Source organism: Cyphomyrmex costatus, unplaced genomic scaffold, assembly GCF_001594065.2.
Source record: "Cyphomyrmex costatus isolate MS0001 unplaced genomic scaffold, Ccosl1.0 scaffold344, whole genome shotgun sequence".
In the NCBI taxonomy this organism is placed as follows: Eukaryota; Metazoa; Arthropoda; class Insecta; order Hymenoptera; family Formicidae; genus Cyphomyrmex; species Cyphomyrmex costatus.
This window is the reverse complement of record NW_017277600.1, coordinates 1174980-1193375: the sequence shown is the minus strand read 5'-3', so window position 1 is coordinate 1193375 and position 18396 is coordinate 1174980. Positions and strand designations below refer to the sequence as shown.

The following is an 18396-nucleotide window of genomic DNA, read 5'->3' as shown; positions in this document are numbered from 1 at the left end:
CTCTCTCTCTCTCTCTCTCTCTCGCTCGCACGCACGCACGCACGCACGCACGCACGTTCGCTCGTCGATTCTCTTTTTTTTTTCCCCGTCTCGTCCAACGTACCGTAAGACTTCGGGGTCTGACGTGAATCAGGCGTGACATTGGTTCGCTCGACACAACAAAACTTCGAATCTCACTAACATACACACACACGTATGTACGATATGTGCGTACGTACGCACGAATGCACGCACGCACGCACGCACTGCACGGGGCCGCCGCGAGGACAGGCGGTGAGGAGGGGGGGGGGGGGGGGGGGGGGGGGGGAAGGACTCTGGCGATACACAACAGCAACATGAGCGACGGCAACGACGATGACGACGTTGACATTGACGTCGGAGACGATGAACGAGTGCAAGACACTCGGCGACGTCGCCGCGAATATAGGTTAACGTTCGGGGCGCGACGGTGGTCGTCGCGCTCTCTCTCTTACTCTCTCTCTCTCTCGCTCTCATTCGCTCCCTCATATCATTCGGCTCCTCGCTCGTCCTCGCGTCGTCGTACGGGGCCGCGGGATGCCGGCGGCGGCGACGACGACGACGGCTGCGGCGGCCACCTTGAGGGGCTCTCGCTCCCGTTCTCCAGGCGAGGATCCTCTCCTCGCGTTCGCCGAACCGAGTGCGCGGAGCAGAATTCGGAGTAGAATGCCAATACGATTGGCATCCCCGGGAACAGGGATGAGGAATCGGTAATACGGACGAGAGCGCGCGCTCGCGCACGAATACGCGGACGATTCACTCACCAGTGCGAAGAAATTCGTGTGGCAGTCCTCCAGGCTGGCGCCGTTGGTTTGATGCGACGGATGCGTCATGGCTTCTCCATCGTACGCCGTACACTCATTTAGTCTAACACTCGAACGACAACTCCGTCGCCGATCTTATACCGCTTACACGAATATTCCGCGCTACGAGCGGGCTAAACACCGCGCTTTATTCACTCGGATTCGTACATTTAGGAGGGTTTTCACTTCTCAATGGCGACCGTAAAATGGCGGCGGGCGGCGATGGGAAACAACAAGCGCAGCCGCCGGGTGCGCCCCCTAACGCTCACTGCCGCAGTTCTAGTTGCCGTCGACGACTACCGTCGCTGCTGCTGGTGCTACCACCACCACCGCTGCCGGTGCTGCTGCTGCTATTGACACCGCGACGGCGACGACGACGACGACAACGAGCGTGGAAAAGATGGCGGCGCTCATCAGGCATGGCTCGTTTACCAGCGCGTTTAAAAGTACAACATCGGCTATCCTCGCCACGGCCACCAGCACGGTCAGTGAATTATACCAATTCCAAGAGACGCACGCGCGTGTACACAAATACACACACATACACGCACACACACAAACACTATCCAGCCATCGGACGTAATGCACGCGCAAGTCACACGTCGTGGGCGACGACGGGCACACACACGCGTCACTAAACCGAGACTATCGTCATTATTTTTCTCTTTTTCCCCGCAGGTGACCGCGCGTCGTGGAGTCGCCCGGCACAAGAACCAGAAGAAACCAACGGTGGTGGTGAAGGCGCGGATCGACTCCGCCGGGGAATCGCTCGCCGCCCGCGGGTAAGCGCGGTCGCGTCCGACACGTCGTAACCGCCTCGCGTCGCGCAGCCGTACGGTGAAATTTGCGTTACGTAGCGGCGCTGCCTGACTAACGGTGGCCGCACCGCGGCCATATTAACCGTTCCTACCACCACTCCCCCGCGCGTCAGCCAATCGCCCGACGAATCTGACAGGTCCTCAGGGCCGTGCGCCTCTCTCTCTCTCTTTCTCGTCCCCCCCTTCCAACCCCGTGACGCTGCGCTTCGACTTTTATGCCCGTTTCCACCACACATGTAGATTCACTTTAATCTCTGATCAACTTGCTCCTTATCTTTTTCGAACTTTTAGAATTAGAAAAAATGAAGAGTGAGATTAATGTCATTACTTACATTGGTGAAAATGGCCATTAATGTCTATTATGTAAATTAACTTTAATCTCGGATCAACTCGCTCCTTATCGTTTTCTAATTTTTACAACTTGAAAAAGATAGAGTTAGTTGAACCGAAAATAAACTGCATTAATAGAAAAACGTGCGTAGTTCTTAAAACTAAAAAAAAAGACAGTAATTTAAATTGTAATTAAAGTTAATCTAATTTGGTAGAAATGTGTGGACGTAAGTCCTGACCTACATGCCGATTTAAGGTCGAAGCGCACTAAAAATAAGTAGAAAAACTAATGAGAGAAAGAAAATCGAAATCTGAAGGAGTATATTCGATTGTGATTGAGTCGACTTGTTCGCTATTTACGTTTCTTTACGTTCGATATTTCTCTTATTCCTTACAAAGAGAATCTTGCCGTACAAGAATAAACGCCTTTATCTATTTATTTATCTATCTATACCGCTGTGCGCGATTTATATCCATTTCTATCAAATAGATTAACTTTAATCTCGGTTCAACTTATTTTTCGTCTTTTTTTAATTCTTATAACTGGAAAAAGATAAAGAGTCAGTTGAATCAAAGTTAAAGCTTAAGCTACATTGTGATAGAAACGGGCATTACCGAGCGAAAAATTGCACGTGCGATTTCCGCGAGTTTTTTAAAAACGCCAGATGGGCGGATGACGCAGGAGCGATAGACAAAAGGGCAAGGGGGTAGGGCAGAGAAATGTCTACTTTTATTTTCACACAAAAAGTCGCACCTAATCGAACAGTAAAAGAACAAGTAAAGGAAACGATTTCAATACGATCGAGTTTGTCGAGTCCAAGAACGCAGTCTGTGTACATATAAAATCGCGGAAAAGATTCTCGTTCAAATTTCTCCCCTTTTCGCAATTAGCAGACAGATTAATCGACGGAGTGATTTCCGGTCAGTCGTGACGATTGCCATCGACGAGATCGATTCTCTTGGAAGGACGACGTTCGATAGGAGAAACCGCGATCGGCGTCGCACGGTACCCGCGACATACCGGGAGGGATTGATTATTGATTATTGTTTACGAAAGCCAGCCATCGCCGCCACGTCGTTTCGCGAATTTCGGTGCAGGGCACCCGAATGTCCCGAATACGCCGATGTTCAGCGCCGTCCAATGAGAGAGAGAGAGTGAGAGAGGGGGGGGGGGGGGAAGCACACGGGATGGCAGCACCGTACGGTCAGCGGGCATCGATCTCTTCCCCCCCCCCTCCTTTCTCCGCTGCCCCTCTCTCAGGACCCTTTGTCCTTTCCTCTCACGCGTCACGACAAATTTCATCGCGCGAGAGAGAAAAAGAGAGCAAAGTTCCTTTCCCGGATGCGAAAAGTGCGCGAGTACCGAACATTTAGGTCCTGCCAGTTGTCATTGGCCAATTTTGGAGAGATCTGTTTTTTGTCTCTCTCTTTCTCTCTTTTTTTGTCTCTCTCTCTCTCTCTCTCTTTCAATTGACTAAATTTCAGGTCAATTGTGCTTCTTGAAAGCGCTATTCTACATAGTTTTCACGATGTGAAAATTACAAAAGTGAACGAATTTACAAGAATACTTATAATTCCATTGATCGACACCTAATAAATTTGCTCATTTTCTCCTCGTTTAAATTTTTGATTGTAATTGAGCCCCTGGAGGTTGAATATGTATATCTTAAAACGCGCGCGAGGTGAAAATTACAAGTGAGCGAATTTACTAGAATATTTATAGTTTTATTTATAGTTTGGTCGACTTTTAGTGAATTTACTCACTTTTGAAATTTTCATTTCGTTCAAAATACATAATAATCGACCTGTTCTAGAAGACGAAAATTGAGATGACGAAATATAAAAGAAGCGTAAACATTCTGATGTCTCAATTTTCGCCTAGAAGCTTCGTTTAAGCTTCTGTTACTCTTCCTTTACATTCGAAACTTGCATTTTGGTTTTTATTTTCGCCAAAAATCGAATTGACGAGATCATTCATGGCGTTGATACAAATAATAATAGATCGTTTTCTCTTCTCATTCCTCATTTCGAAATTTTCTTATGAAACAGGTATTGGACGTCACCGCGAAGACCACAGGATTCGAAGAGATTAATTTTGTTTTAATATCCATTTTCATAATGTAGATTAATTTTCTCGGTTGAACTTGCTCTACATTTTTTCTAATTCTAAAAATTAGAAAAAGGTAAGGAGCAAGTTGATCAGAAATTAAAGTTCTAAAACAATTTTTAGTTCTAAAAAAAAAAGTAAAAATCAGACCATGCGCTAACATCAGACATAAATTATTCGACAGTTGTTTCACACCGAGAAATATGAATTATTATCTACCATACGATCGATGTGAAACACGATTGAGTCGCGATTGTGTGTATTTTCCTTTCAGATTTCTGAGGTCGCAAAAGTCTTACGAACCCCCGGAAGACGTAGCCGAGAGAATCGACAAAATCTGCGAGAGTCAAACCATCCCCGTGAACAACGACACAAAGCTCGAGGATCACGTTCTTCGTTTTAAGCTGTTCGTTGCCTGCGAGGAAGAGTTTAAGCATTCCATCCCGAACTCGCTACTTTACACCATCGAGAGTATCGGTTAGCAAACAAAAAGATTTCTTGACCTACCAAGCACCTAAAGTTCGTCATACTTATCAACTGAAAAAAAAAAACTTTAGCAATATTGAGGCGAAATGGGCAAACTTTTGATACACCTTCTCATTTATTTAAAGATCCATTTTCTGAGCCTCCCTTTTCAAACTTTGGTTTTCTTTTTTTTTTTAACCTAAGGCTCGATGATGAGAAATGCCGAATATCTACACCAATCTGACGTACGACATCGATCAATATCAACAATAGTAAATAAGTGTGAATCTTGAATGTGTAGGGGATCTGAAACAATTTTATTCGACACCGGTAGAGAGCACGACGCCATACGAAGCGCTGCGTAAAATAGATTTGCCCAAGAATTTGCACATCCAACAGGATTATCATCGATTCCATCCGGGTGAGATGTCCCATGGAATTTACAAAACTATCGCGCTGTTTTTATAACGGCCCACGAACGAGTGTTTGTACAGCGATAAAATTTTCTTTCTTTTTTTTTTTGTTCAGATACCGACACGATGTTCAACGGCAAAACGGCGTTCCCGAAAAGCTCCACCATCGTTACTGGTCTCAAATATAAGAAGAAATATCATGGGCACACGCAGGAGAATCCATGGTTGGACGAGATGATGAAGATTTAAATGATATTATTGTTGTAAATTACAAAAATAATTGCAAAAGTTATATTATGTAAGACAATAAATTTGTTAAACAATCATCACCCTGCGATCTTCTTCAGTAGATCGGACATTCTAAATGAAGCGTATGTTAAAATTCTATATTAATGGAAACGGAAAGTAGCCATGCAAAGTATGGGTCATAGCACTAAAAATACCGAAGCAGTAAAACGTAAGCAATAAGCGAATTGATCAATCACAGTAAACTGTAAGACCACAACATTTTTACTTTATATCTTATTGCTTATAAGTTTTTCTACGTGGCCCTCAGAATAGTTGTGTTTAGTGCAGAACGTTCTCTTACGCGTTGATTGGGTTATTTTAGATCTAGAGCAGAATTATACGCAGTCTTTTTTAAGAGTCACTTTTGAAGGGCTATATTCAGGAGTAGATAAAATCTTTCTGGCCGTACAATGCTTATTTTGTTCGCATAAAATAGAAAATATGATTTTATATTTTCGTCTATGTGACAATGGCCACAAAAATTCACAGACCACAGATTGTGTATCATTAATTTACCGAAATAATCATATACAGTACATATGCAGACCTTCAACAGATATCTTAAAAATGTCCAGAGAACATCTCTATATCCTATGAACATCCTAAGAATTCCCAGAATGTCTCTCGACTAAAGTGTATACTGTATGAATATAGTTATTTCAGAGAAAGAAAACTTCCAACACACAGTTGCAAAATAAATATTCTGCTGAGCCAAATCTCTCTTTAGTGAAATGTCTACGACATTGTTACGGCTTGCGTAAGTACATCGACATTTTGTGGGAAATTTTAGTTTCTCAGACAAGTCAGGACAAGTGAATTCGATGTCGTGTAAAGGCACTTGGCGAAGCCAAGCGAAGCCACATACGTGATCGCGTAACCACGGATGCAAGCCGTAACTTCTCCTCAATCGACCCATCGGTCACGCGTAGCAACGTGCCGATGTGGTATCAAAGGGCAGTAACCAACGGGATAGAGCATGGCTCATTTGCGTGCAAAGTACTATATAATATACGAATAACGTGTTACAACGATCGCCGATCAGAATGCCTGGGATCGCAAGCGCGACTGGTCTTCTGTCCGCGCGAATTCAGCCGATTCGCAGACCGAAGCCTAAGGTGAAGATAAAAGAAAAGAATATTAGCAAAACCGCGGGACAGGCGCCGCACGTGCGCTCCGTTCCCTTTACGTCAGCCCTTCTCTTTATTTATTCAAAGATCACGTATATATACGTAGAGCGTGGAGTTATCGGGCTGTACCCGAGCAGCACCGTTCGCCCTTCGACCGTTTGCCGGCCTCTTTAATCCTTATCCTTACGGTTGCTCGGTGTTGTGCAACCATCCGGCGGATTGCGAGGCGAAGGAGGTGGTTCGACGCGCTAAGGACACATGGGTAAAAAGTTCATACCTTATTTGAGGGGAAAGATAAGTCTGGCATTGTAAAAAATATGTCTGCAGTTTCATGAACAAGAGTAATATGGAACGCGAAATATGTATGACCCGCGTAATGCAAAATTTTTAATCCTTATACTCGCGTGGGGTGTTTCTGACACCTCAACATTATATCTCAGTTTTTATTATTCTTTTTAAAGTGATTTAATTATAATTAAATAAAGATTGATACATATTGTATATATAATATTTTGTACATTCTTTAGATAAAGACAATTGCAATTTCTTTTTAAATTATAAAACAATTTCGTTACACGTATATAATAAAATATAAATTGTATTCATACATTAAAATTTATGAGACCGGAGTATCCTGAATACTCCACGCGAGTAATTAAATTAATAGAGCTATCATAGAGGTAGCTTTTTTAAGAAAGCTAGGGGAAGACATTTAATCAGTTGTCACAATCTCTCCCATTAATTACAGCGTGTTACGTTTATCACGTGTTATTTAATGAGCCCCGCGCATTTTTCATGGTACATTTTTCATCAGGCAACCGAGGGGAAAGCACTTTTGCTGCCGGAGGAGATGGAGATGATACGAACGAGCCTGTTAGCGGTGGGCGCAGGCGGAGGTGGTGGCGAGACCGCAGCTGGAAATGTCGGAGGTGGCGATGGTTACAATGCTGAGATAACCGCTTCGGCGGTACCCGAGGAGCTCTTCCGGAAATACACGGAAACCGATTCGCGACCTTTGACCCCGGCGCCCACGCTCGCCAGCGGACCAACGGCGTTAACTGGTCGCACAGCCCAGGAAGATTTGCCGGCGACCTGCAATCCACGCGAGCGCACCACCCTGGTTCTGGATCTCCGAACGAGCTCGCAGAACCAGCAGGTGGTCGGTGTCAGATACAGAGTCTCAGCCGACAACGATTTGTCGCCGCTGATGACATCTTTCTTTCGGCCTTTGTTGTAGACAGATTGACTCGTTGCGCTTGACGATAAGTTTCCTTATCAAAGGAGAAATGATAAAGCAATCTAAGAATAATTGCAAAGATAATTGCTATAGTTAGGATAAAATACAGAATATTTTGTTACAAAAGCACAAATAAAATATACAAAGGAGAAGGTAATTAAAATATTGTAAAACGAAAATAATAAAATATAAACGAAATTAATACATAAAAAGGACAGTTTTGTTGCAGGATTAAAAAATTTAGCTAGATACAAATTTGAAAATAATTTTAATAGGCCATTCAAATAATTATGTAGGATACTTGGTTATTAAAATGCGGTTAACACTTTTTGCAGCATTATCATTGTAAATAATTATTTTGATGGTCCAATAAAACTATTTTCAGATTTGTCGATAAATTTCCATAAATTTTAAATTTTTAGCTATTTTAACAAAAACATTTTATATGTAAAGATGTGCAGTATAAAAGAAAATTTAATGAACTGATTTATGCAATATAACTTGTGCAGATAAAAATTAATGTAGTTTTAATTCATTTATTAAAATAATTAATAATTTGCAAAAGAGAGCAAATATGTCACGAATTGTAATATTAAAGGAATGCCTTAAACGTTCACAAACGCATTTAACGTGTTGAAATTAGCTTTTCAAGCTGGAAGTGATTCTTTGCTTCTCGCTATTTAAGATGTCCGTTCGCAAAGATGTTATCGACAATTTGTTCGGGTTTTAGGAAAACGAGACGTTTAGTTGGCACGCTCTTACGCTTGAATTACCACCAACACCTCGGAAAAATGAATTATTTATCTGCAAGCCGACCTTACGACCGCAACATTCGTTAGCGATACCTGTGCCACCTCCTTCGTCACTTTCCTCACCCATCGCTGAAAAACGCGAAACGGTAAGTTAATTTTGTTTCTAGAGGCAGCTACATTCGCACCTTCTCATTTAAGACTTCTCATCGTTTAAAAAATAATGAATAATCATCATCGTGCTTATCGGTGAAAGAGTTCGTCTCGAAACGCGGAGGAAGAAATCGACAGCGACAACGAGCAGCAACCGACAATTACACGAAGACGGGGAAAGCGATTGCGTAAAAGAAAGTGTAGGAGAGGCTCGACTTATGGCCAACAAACGGAAGTTCGCGATCCGCTCGAGCCCACAGTAACGCAGGTTTCGCAAATCGGAAACGGATCGCGACGATCGTCGTTAGTATCTTATAAAAATTAGGCATCTGCACGAGATTACGTTATGTTTATGTATATATACTATGAGGACATATATAAAGTCAACTGAGAATTAAAAAAGAAATAATTTTTCTTAATTCTCTCCAAAAATTAATTCTTTTTAAAGTATCATGTTTTCTCTTCAATGAATTGTAACAGGCTTCACGTAAACGTCGGCGAGGTCGATAGCTCGACGTCTCCCAAGAGAACGTCCACACAGGTAACAAGTCACACGATGCCTTCGAGTTTTCTCGCACCAGACATATTGAAGCATTTGTGCAGAGAGTTAGATCGTGACAAGGTGGAGGCGGAATTCTCAATCAAGGTAGATGCTGATCTTCTATTGCGCCTTCGGCCACTAAAAATATTTTCTATAAATATTGTAATTTGATTGTATCAGAGACGAATCGCCTTAGAAGAAGCGTTACGAGTGAAAGGCGACGCATATACTCTGCGGGGATCTCGTCAAACCAGTGCTAATCCATCGGCGGAAAATGCTCCTCGGATATTCTCTCGTCAAGCAGCGCGATTTGAATTGCTCGACAGTCAAAGTCTTTGTGGTATGCCGTATGATTTATAAATACGTACCCGATACTTCGATATGCGATTCTACTAAAACAAGTAAAAAATATTAAACAGGAACGTTCCCGCAAGCCATTATTTCTTGAAGTTTCTGTATTTTAGAATTTATAATACATCGTACGCTGTATAACATCTTTTCCTATTTTATCTCATCGATTGGAACTCACGACAACGTAATCGTTACAGGTTTAACGTCACTTCAGTACCTCAGTAAACACGCCTACGTCACGTCGGGAAGAAAATTGATATTCGGTCGAATATTTAATAAATTTAACGAGGAGGCGTTGCATAGCGCGCGACGCATTTCACCGAGCGATATTGAAGAGGCCCTTCAGGAAGTGATCGGGAAGGCATTGACGGATGAACAGCGATCTTATATAAAATCTGTGATAGGAGACGTAACGCAGCCGCTGGGATTTAGGGAATGGTGCGGATTATGCGCCGCTGTCGAAAGGCTGCTGTGTCCTTTACCGTCGAAGGAGAGCGATCCACCAACGTGGCTTGAAAGAACAGACTTCGAAGCTCTGGAACGAAGGCTCAAGTCAGCTGGATCAGTAGATTTCACGTTGGCATTGTTGTTGAAGGAGATTCGTAATAGATAGAATATAATTGTGTTTCTTATTATATATACTCTCTTTTTCTTTATCACAGTGATCGCTAATTATAATGTTCGTATCGTGTAAATCTTACGATGAGTTTAATATGTTATAATTATTTGATGTAAGCCTAGAAAATAAAATTTTTTCACGGTTCTACAAACGATCCCTAGATATATATATATATATATATATATACATATATATATCTCGACGAAAAGTGCGCAGCAAATATTAAATAGTTTCAAGCAAACACGCGTACATAAATTATGAGTATTAATTTGTATGTAAATCTCACGAATGAAAACTATTACAGGATGCTAACTGTCGTTTAATTAATAAATGTGATTATTGAAATAAAATCTATCTTTCTCTCATAAATGTACCAAATTTCGATCATTACGTTATAAAAAATGGACCATGGATCAATTCATTCGTGATATTGATATGTAGTTCTTTTGTTATATATATCTGCTAAATCGAACATTTGTTAATTTCGCACATTGTTCGATTACGAAAAAAAATTATATGATCTGTTTAAAACATAATGGAGATCACAAATACTTACTGGATTTTAGTGTTGATCTACACATGATGCAGGACGAAAAAAAGCTCTTCTCATCTACGTTCATCGCATATTTTATTGCCAGAGCGGACTCGCGTATATCCACTCGAGCGTACATATGTTGCATGCATTCGGTATTCGATTCACTTTTGGTTAATATACAAACAAAGTTTTCTTCTTTTTCTTCTCTCATTCTCTCGCACTTAACAACACAATAAATAATGGGTCACTTTTACTTCGTAAGGATAATATAAAACTGGTCTTTCTCTCTTTCTCTCTCTACATTAGTAAAATAAATTAAGTAAACGAGCGATATGACGGAACGCGTAGAAAATAATAAGAATATGGGATCGTGTAGAGAGTACTAGGTCATAATAATACACTACCGGATGTGTTCCATGTTTCCCGTGTGATATCTGTCAATTTTTGTTCGTCGCTCGATCGGTCGCTAGTCGCTACGTCACATATTGCACATATAACTAATGTACAAATATAACGAGATGCCTACGCGCCCGCGTCAGTGACCAGAAGGAGCCGCAATTATTTGCGCATGTATACGTATTATTTCATGTATATAACTGTACGTTTGTGTAAATGTATGTGTGTGTATGGGCGCGCGCGCATTATCCTCATGGCCCTGGGAGAACGTACGCACGATACGACACTACTTGGCTAAAGTATCTATAATACACAGCGCAGCGCTATCCGCCGTATAACGAAATTTTCTTTGGGACGTTCCGTTTGATCGAGGTGTGCCGAAAAGAGGAATTTATCCGCTTTTTTTTTTAACGTCATCACGTTAAAAAGTTCCAAGCGAACTTTCAGAAGGAAGTGGCACTACCTGTATTGCCATTTCGTTCCTCGTTCTCTTCTCCTTTTTTTTTTTCTATCCATCGCTGCTTTTTCCATCATCCGTTTAGTATAAAAAAAGTTGCTGCTGTCGCTGCTGCAGGGCAGTGGGACTGGAGTATGACGGTGCAACGTCGTACATGACGACAAGAGGCTAGTTGCCGTTTGTCGACCGTTGCGTCGCCGGGATCAATGGATCCCGCTCAGTCCCGTAGATCTTGCCTGCTTTTCTCGCCATATTTCCGAGCATCTCCATTGAGCATTTGTGTGCCGATCTCAACGAGAGCGCCCATTCTTTCAAGCTTATCTCGTCCTATGGTGAATCAATTATTAGTAGTTCGAAACTTAATGTTCTAACTTTTCAACGATCAGATAATTCGAACGATCATTCAGTAGATACTAGTTCGAACTTCTAGCTTGAGAATAATCTTTCGAGGTTCTGTACTAAGATCTGATTAATGCCTTTATTAACGCCGTTCAAACTATACGAATTATTCGAAAATGAAACGCGAACATTTCTACTTTAAATTGTTTGAATAGTTAGATTATGCACAGTTAAAGTCATTTGTTTGAGCTCTAATTGCTGCACTTTATCACAAAGTATTATCTATAGAAACAATGAAAGATTCACTTACGGCATTTGTAAGTACGATCTTTGCATCCTTTGTACGCATTACGATGCATTGTTCCCCCTTTACCAGTTGCAGATCCGGTCCTACTTCCTCGACCTAAAGATATTTTACATCGTATAATTATCCTTTCTTCCGAATGAGAAAATATATCGCATATCAAGTATGAGATGCAATACTACTCGTATATACTTTTAAAATCATAATTTGAATTTCTTATTCGCTTCAATATTTTTTTTTCTAGTACAGCATGTACTTACTTGATCAAGAAATACGAGCTCAGGTTTAGTCGCTGATTCCGGATGTAATTCTAACCGATTTGGATATAGTTTCGCGTAACGCGTCTGCCATGCGCTCGCGAATGGACCTCCTAATTTCTTTATATAACCGTGTAATATACAATCCGAACCTGCAAGTACGAATGGTTAACGTCGGTTACAATTTAGGGTGTCCATGTGATACGCGATACACTTACCCTTCTCATCTGTCTTAAACCGCTGTTTTTGTTTCGCCTTCTTTTTATTTTCCACCTATAGAAACAAAACAAAGCAAAATCTTTATATTAGTCAAGATTCGATAATCATAAAGTTATAACCATTTAGATAAAATATTTATCTCTTACTTTGTCCGCTTCGTTATTGATTGTCTCGAACACAGTCTCGGCCACTTCAGCCTGCCATCTTTCGGAGATGACTGTAGAAAAGTTTTTGTATAGTTCTTGATCCGCATCCGTCAGCTTGATTCCTTTTGTGTCTTCCTCATCGAAGGAACCAATGTCGAAGGCATCCGCGGCGTTGACCTCGCCGCGCGGTGGTATTAACGGCGGCGTGTACTTTAGCAGATACACCTGTTGCCAATCGATACCATTGAAAAACGGGTGCGCCTTTATCTCGTTCGCGCCGCTGCCGCGACAGCCGAGTCTTTTGCTGACCTCCCGTTGTAGTAAACCTTCTAATAGCGACTGCATCTCCGGCGACAACGTCTCCGGTATTCCAAGGCTGGAGACGTTTTGCTTGATTAAAAAAATTAGATTAAATCGTCATGTGTATAAGTTCCTCGAGAAACCTCTAGGAAATTATCTTAAACCTTCTGATTGTTCACTACATTCACAATGGATTGTGATGTCAAAAGCGAAAAGCTATATAACTTTTTTTACGCTAAGTTACATATCAAAATAAATTAAATATAATATATTTGTCTAATATATATATTTTTTTGTAAAAAATTTATTATTAATAAATAAAGAATAATTAAAATGCAATTTATGACTTACTTTTCTAAAAAAAATCTTATACAAATTAATTGAGATTTACAGCTGTTTATTAATTCACCGCAGAAAAAGTTTGGAATATTTTACAGACCTATTCTATTTAACACAAATGGCAACATATATTAAAAAATGCAATTTATTTCAACAAAAAAATTTATGTAAATTTTTGCTTTTGACATATCGTCACAGTTCGGTATACATAATGTAGTAAACGATCGGCAGTGTTAAAGCAACATACCATATTTAGCGTTAAACGGTCTATCTCGTGTTTATCCTTGGTGTTTAGATGCCTGAACGGACTACGTCCCATCAAGAGTTTGAATATTACGCAACCGAAGGAAAACCAGTCCGCACTCGAATCATATGGAGTGTTCTTCGCAATCACCTCCGGCGCCATGTATCCATGCGTGCCGCTGTTATAGTATGAAGAGTTCAAAGCATTGCATTATACGTGGAAAAATTCGATTGAATTTCAGCTACATGTACATACACGCTTGAGTGCGGCCTTTTCTTTAAGAAATCGACTGCCAATCCCAGATCCGATATCCTAATGTGACCATGCTCGTCCAGCAATATGTTCGCGGGTTTCAGATCACGGTAGACGATGTACCTGCTGTGCATGTGTTCCAGGCCAAGGAGCATTTCTGCGGCGTAGAATTTCACCTCCGGCTCGGTAAAGATTCCGCGTTGGTTTAGATGATAATGTAGATCGCCGCCGTTCATCAGATCCAATATGAAGCACAGCTTGTCAACGGTGTGAAACGCATACGTCATGCACACTATGAACGGACAGTCCATCTGCGACGACAATGCTTTTTTATGTCACACATCGTACTATCGTCATCGTGATTTAAATTCGAAGGCATTGTTTTTGATAAAAGAAAAAAAAAACAAGTTTCTTACCCCAGTGCTGACTATCGAAAGCATCGTCCTCTCGTTGAGAGCTAACGTTTCACCTTGCTTCATCTTAATGCGCTTTTTATCCAGACATTTCATGGCATACATCTTGCCAGTGTCTGCTTTCCGGCAACCATACACCTCGCCGAAGCCGCCCCTGCCTATTATTCGATGCACGCTAAAGTCGTTCATCGTCAGCTGCAATTTCCGTTATAAAACGCGTGATAATTTAATCTTGAAAATTCCATCTTTAAAAAAGGACGAGAAAAATGAAATGAATATTGATTTATTTGTACCTGAATGTTCAACTCCAAGTTTTTCCACTGGCAGAAACGAGTGTACTTATCGCTATAAACATGTACAATTTTTTGTTTAATCACAAATTATACATGACACAGGTTTATCTATTCGTAAAAAAAGGATGTCAGGATGTCATTTGTACCTTTCTAAAAATTTCTGAAATGGTTCCCCTCGCAAATGTTTAAATATTTCCTCGATGTACGGCTACAAACAAACGAAAAACAGAAGGAATTTCATTAGTCACAAATAATACATACGCGTATAATTACGTAGATAAGATAGTGACTTCTCGACAATGACCTACCTCAAATAAGTCAACTGGGACTTCATTTTTCATAAGGTATTTGTGCACATGAGCTACCGCCTCTTGCGAATATTCCTGCAAAAGATAGATGCGTCATCGTTCATTACAAACAATGTATATAAAGAAGAAATGGAAAGAGAAAATTCTTCTCTAGTGTTATTATTACGGAACAGAACGGAATTCGCGGTGTCGTGTCTATATATACTCACGTGAGAGTGCGCCAGTAACTCTTTCATAATGTAATTGTCGTAGATTTCACGGGCAAGTTTTCTCCTTTCTTCCGGACATTCGAGCTTCTCATACGCCTTGATCTACAATGCACAAATAAAAATTTCTTTATGCAGTCGGGCCAGCAGTGTATGGTATATGTATATGCGACGCTACTGGAATTTAACCATATATTGCAATATATATATGTAGTGTATGCGGGCTAAAAAACACGAACCTCTTCGTAAAACCTAAGTTGCGGAATAGGTTCCTCCGCTACAGTCTCGCAGAAGTCTTTGAATAAAAGGTAACCTGGAAGTACATACGGAGTTTGCTTGACATCGGCGAACTTTTTTCAACTAAATTATTACAGCTCTCGCTACATTTAATGCAGTTTTACTACTTTCGCGGGGGGAAAAAAAAAAAAAATAATAACTGATGTGACAGAGAGGCGAATCATCCGTGTAAATTGACGCCACCAAAGAGATCAGGTTTTTCCAGGTCATCTCAAGCCGGTGATCAAATGACACGTTTTGTGACGGTCAATCAAATCTAGTATATTATTCGATTATATTATTGATGATTAATTTGGGAGATAACAATTTAATTGGTGCTTAAAATTGAATAATAGAATACGAATTAGCTTTACGAATAATAGAATACGTAATTAGCAATTCATAAACGAGACTGTGTCGATTACATGGGAGGATGGGCTTCGGTGCATTTTTTTTTTGCATGGACGAATATTTACGCTCGCGTTGTCACGTTATGTTAAAAAATCTTCGAAATTCACAGCGTGAAACAAGTAGCAAGAATTAATCGACAATAACGCGGCTGTGTTTATATCTATATGAATAATATATATATGCACGCATTTCGTATGATTGCGTCGAATGGAGAGAAAGAGAGAGAGAAAGAGAGAGAGAGAGAGAATGAAAGAGCAGGAGGGGCAGAATGCCGATATCTGAAGTATATATATAATTGGATCATACTACAGAACAGAGAGATAAAAACGCAAACGTTGAGAGAAGGTTCTCCTCGCTGCGCAATTAGATTGGATGAGTTGGGCGAATTTATTGGGCGATTTTACGAACTAAATCTAAGCCATCCTTTGTCTTTGATCTCGTCAAAGAGCGGAGGGACGAGAGAGAGAGAGAAAGAGAGAGAGAGAGAGAGAGAGAGAGAGAGAGAGAGAGTGATGAACGAAGGGCGGACTATCGAGGCGATAGCTTACTCACCTAACATTTGATTAAATATTTTGTCGAAGTTTACTTCATTATTCTTCTCCAGATATCTGTGCATGACGCTCCGAACGCTGAAACAGAAAGGATCGATTTTTCTCATCAGCAATAGTTTATCGTGCGATGACGTCCTTTCCAAGAGACCGATAAAATTGTAGAAGAGAAAATACAAGCGAATATGTCGCGTAAAGATATTTCCATTTGAAAACCCGAGGGGACCCGGAGATCCCTGAAATTTCCGGAGAGATTCCGAGCCGGGAGTCGGCAAACCCGATCAGTTATTCCATCAAGCGTCGACGTGAATCTATATCGAAAATGTACTCGGCACGTTTCGCGGGGAATATATTATCGTGCTCGGTGACTCGAAATCTCGATTCCCATCACCGTCTGCTGCGCCTACATCACGACGAGATTGATCAATATGGAAAATGGCAGAATTACTGCCGTTATAACTCATCGTGTTATCGATACAGTTCGACTCGGTATGCGACGGCACGAGCATGAAGAGCGCGGGCTCGCGCTCAAATGACAAAGCTACCGAGAAGATAATGGCCAATTTGACAAAATACAACGCGCACCTATTTCCTCTTCAATTATCCAAATGATCTGCGACGCATATGTGTCACGCAAAAGTACGTGGGCGTTCAAGCACGAGAGTTTATTCCGCATACCACGGGATGCAATAAATAATTAAAATCGCGTGTGTCTTCTCACTATCTCGGATACTTTTTGCTAAAAATAACTGAAATGTCAAACTGGACAATTAGCCGTTATAAATATTACGTTAATCAAGAAGATACCACATGACGTGTAATATTTATATGCTGCACTGACTTTTCAATGTGAGTGATTGACAACAACTGATGCTTTTCAGCAAGCGACACAGTGTGACACAGTGTGATAACGTCTTCTTCGTTTAACATTAGTAAACAACAAGGATATAATAATTCACTCAATTCACTGTGTTACCTTTCGTGTCATCTTTTTGTGTCTCTTGCTGCGAAAAGCACCCAATGAGACGAAGGTTCCCGTCCTTCGAGCAGCAGCTTTCAAAAACAGGTTTAGCAAAATATTACACGCTATGAGCTCGACAATCTTTATCAACTGTTCAATCGACGAGAAACATTAATTTAATTCCGAAGTTTTTATCCGGTTGTCGCATCGTAAGCATGAATGTTTGCAAATGCCTGATGAAAAAAAGAAACACTAGTATTCTGTAACTCTTAATGACAGTTTATGTTATCGTTGAGAAGTTTTTTATTATGTATAATATTTGCGCAACGATATCGATACTGCTGTTAAGAGTTACAGAATAGGGGTTCTGACTCAATCACAGTATAATGAATCACAAATTGGACATCATAAACTATCGTCATCATGCAACATCGCGGTTAACTGTTTCGATAAATGTACGGCGTGAGGATGCATCCACATACTGAAAGAAAGAGTTATTAATATCTGTAATATTATGATTATTTCTGTTATAATAATATAAAGTGAATAATAATAACTGTGTATTAGTTATGTCAACAAATATAATATATTGGCAACTGAAAATGATTATAATTATAGTTATTATTACCACAAAAATGGTTGCAACTTCTATAAATTACAATTTCAACGATTTTTGTGATAATTTTGGTATTTATAGTAATAACAACTATATTTATAACCGTTTTCGGTTGTCAAATTTATATATGTATATAAATATTTGTTGATAGAACTATAAATAGTTATTTATATAGGGTATGTTAAGTTAGCACCCCAACTATAGTACTCAGAAGTTCTGATTAGAGTTCCCACTTCCTTTTGACGAGACGAAGAGTTCCCTATACTTAATAACAAGAATTCCGCTTAATAAACATTTTTTTTACATTTTTAAAAAATGGAGTGCTAACTTTTTATCGAATTTCGAAGTGGAATAGTTCTGATCAGCTTAACAGAAGTATTTTGTGAATACCTAGAGTTCTTGATACATAAAAAACATTTTTGAAGAATAATAAAGTTTAAAAAAAATAGTAGAAATCTTTGAAAATTTTTTTGAGAGTACCGAGTAGTTCTGAGTTGCGTTTCTTATAGTACTCGACGAGTTCTATCGAAAACTGTAAGGTGGAAAAGCGATTGGAC

At 40.4% G+C, this 18396-nt stretch overlaps 4 protein-coding genes across 5 annotated transcripts in view; 2 read left to right on the top strand and 2 right to left on the bottom strand.

The window, feature by feature from the left end:
- The window catches only part of skd (mediator complex subunit skuld), a 34383-nt gene extending 33243 nt beyond the window's left edge, over nucleotides 1-1140 (bottom strand). Inside the window, exon 1 of the mRNA XM_018542768.1 lies at nucleotides 783-1140. Coding sequence (XP_018398270.1) covers nucleotides 783-851 — 69 coding nt within the window. The 5' untranslated portion in view covers nucleotides 852-1140. The remainder of the gene's footprint in view (nucleotides 1-782) is intronic.
- Nucleotides 1141-1143: 3 nt separating this feature from the next.
- On the top strand, nucleotides 1144-5245 carry mRpL50 (mitochondrial ribosomal protein L50). Its single transcript, XM_018542769.1, has 5 exons — nucleotides 1144-1305; nucleotides 1500-1603; nucleotides 4351-4553; nucleotides 4843-4962; nucleotides 5070-5245. Exons 1-5 carry the CDS (start codon nucleotides 1222-1224, stop codon nucleotides 5201-5203), a joined length of 645 nt encoding a protein of 214 aa, XP_018398271.1. The 5' UTR covers nucleotides 1144-1221; the 3' UTR covers nucleotides 5204-5245.
- A 1040-nt stretch (nucleotides 5246-6285) lies between these two features.
- Nucleotides 6286-10084, top strand: LOC108776221 (uncharacterized). The gene is made up of 8 exons (XM_018542759.1): nucleotides 6286-6357; nucleotides 6476-6631; nucleotides 7184-7525; nucleotides 8337-8504; nucleotides 8612-8811; nucleotides 8989-9154; nucleotides 9230-9389; nucleotides 9598-10084. The coding sequence occupies exons 1-8, from the start codon at nucleotides 6286-6288 to the stop codon at nucleotides 10011-10013; spliced, it is 1680 nt and encodes a 559-aa protein (XP_018398261.1). The 3' UTR covers nucleotides 10014-10084.
- A 507-nt stretch (nucleotides 10085-10591) lies between these two features.
- Nucleotides 10592-18396, bottom strand: part of Gprk1 (G protein-coupled receptor kinase 1) — a 25909-nt gene continuing 18104 nt past the window's right edge. For both annotated transcript variants that reach the window (XM_018542784.1, XM_018542785.1), the window contains exons 2-15: nucleotides 16267-16343; nucleotides 15267-15340; nucleotides 15031-15132; nucleotides 14822-14896; nucleotides 14660-14721; nucleotides 14514-14565; nucleotides 14224-14415; nucleotides 13811-14118; nucleotides 13559-13733; nucleotides 12673-13062; nucleotides 12526-12580; nucleotides 12311-12459; nucleotides 12057-12149; nucleotides 10592-11734 (exon numbers count right to left, since the gene is read on the bottom strand). In XM_018542784.1, the coding sequence (XP_018398286.1) occupies nucleotides 11576-11734; nucleotides 12057-12149; nucleotides 12311-12459; nucleotides 12526-12580; nucleotides 12673-13062; nucleotides 13559-13733; nucleotides 13811-14118; nucleotides 14224-14415; nucleotides 14514-14565; nucleotides 14660-14721; nucleotides 14822-14896; nucleotides 15031-15132; nucleotides 15267-15340; nucleotides 16267-16343 (1963 nt within the window). In that variant the 3' untranslated portion in view covers nucleotides 10592-11575. The remainder of the gene's footprint in view (nucleotides 11735-12056; nucleotides 12150-12310; nucleotides 12460-12525; nucleotides 12581-12672; nucleotides 13063-13558; nucleotides 13734-13810; nucleotides 14119-14223; nucleotides 14416-14513; nucleotides 14566-14659; nucleotides 14722-14821; nucleotides 14897-15030; nucleotides 15133-15266; nucleotides 15341-16266; nucleotides 16344-18396) is intronic.

What these genes read in the sequence shown, in the direction of transcription:
- LOC108776221 (XM_018542759.1), top strand. Translation starts at nt 6,286, where the DNA reads ATGCCTGGGATCGCAAGCGCGACTGGTCTTCTGTCCGCGCGAATTCAG. An exon ending in AACGGATCGCGACGATCGTC is followed by an intron (nt 8,812 to 8,988) that starts GTTAGTATCTTA and finishes GAATTGTAACAG; the next exon opens with GCTTCACGTAAACGTCGGCG. An exon ending in CGACAGTCAAAGTCTTTGTG is followed by an intron (nt 9,390 to 9,597) that starts GTATGCCGTATG and finishes TAATCGTTACAG; the next exon opens with GTTTAACGTCACTTCAGTAC.
- mRpL50 (XM_018542769.1), top strand. Translation starts at nt 1,222, where the DNA reads ATGGCGGCGCTCATCAGGCATGGCTCGTTTACCAGCGCGTTTAAAAGT. An exon ending in TTACACCATCGAGAGTATCG is followed by an intron (nt 4,554 to 4,842) that starts GTTAGCAAACAA and finishes TTGAATGTGTAG; the next exon opens with GGGATCTGAAACAATTTTAT. An exon ending in TTATCATCGATTCCATCCGG is followed by an intron (nt 4,963 to 5,069) that starts GTGAGATGTCCC and finishes TTTTTTGTTCAG; the next exon opens with ATACCGACACGATGTTCAAC.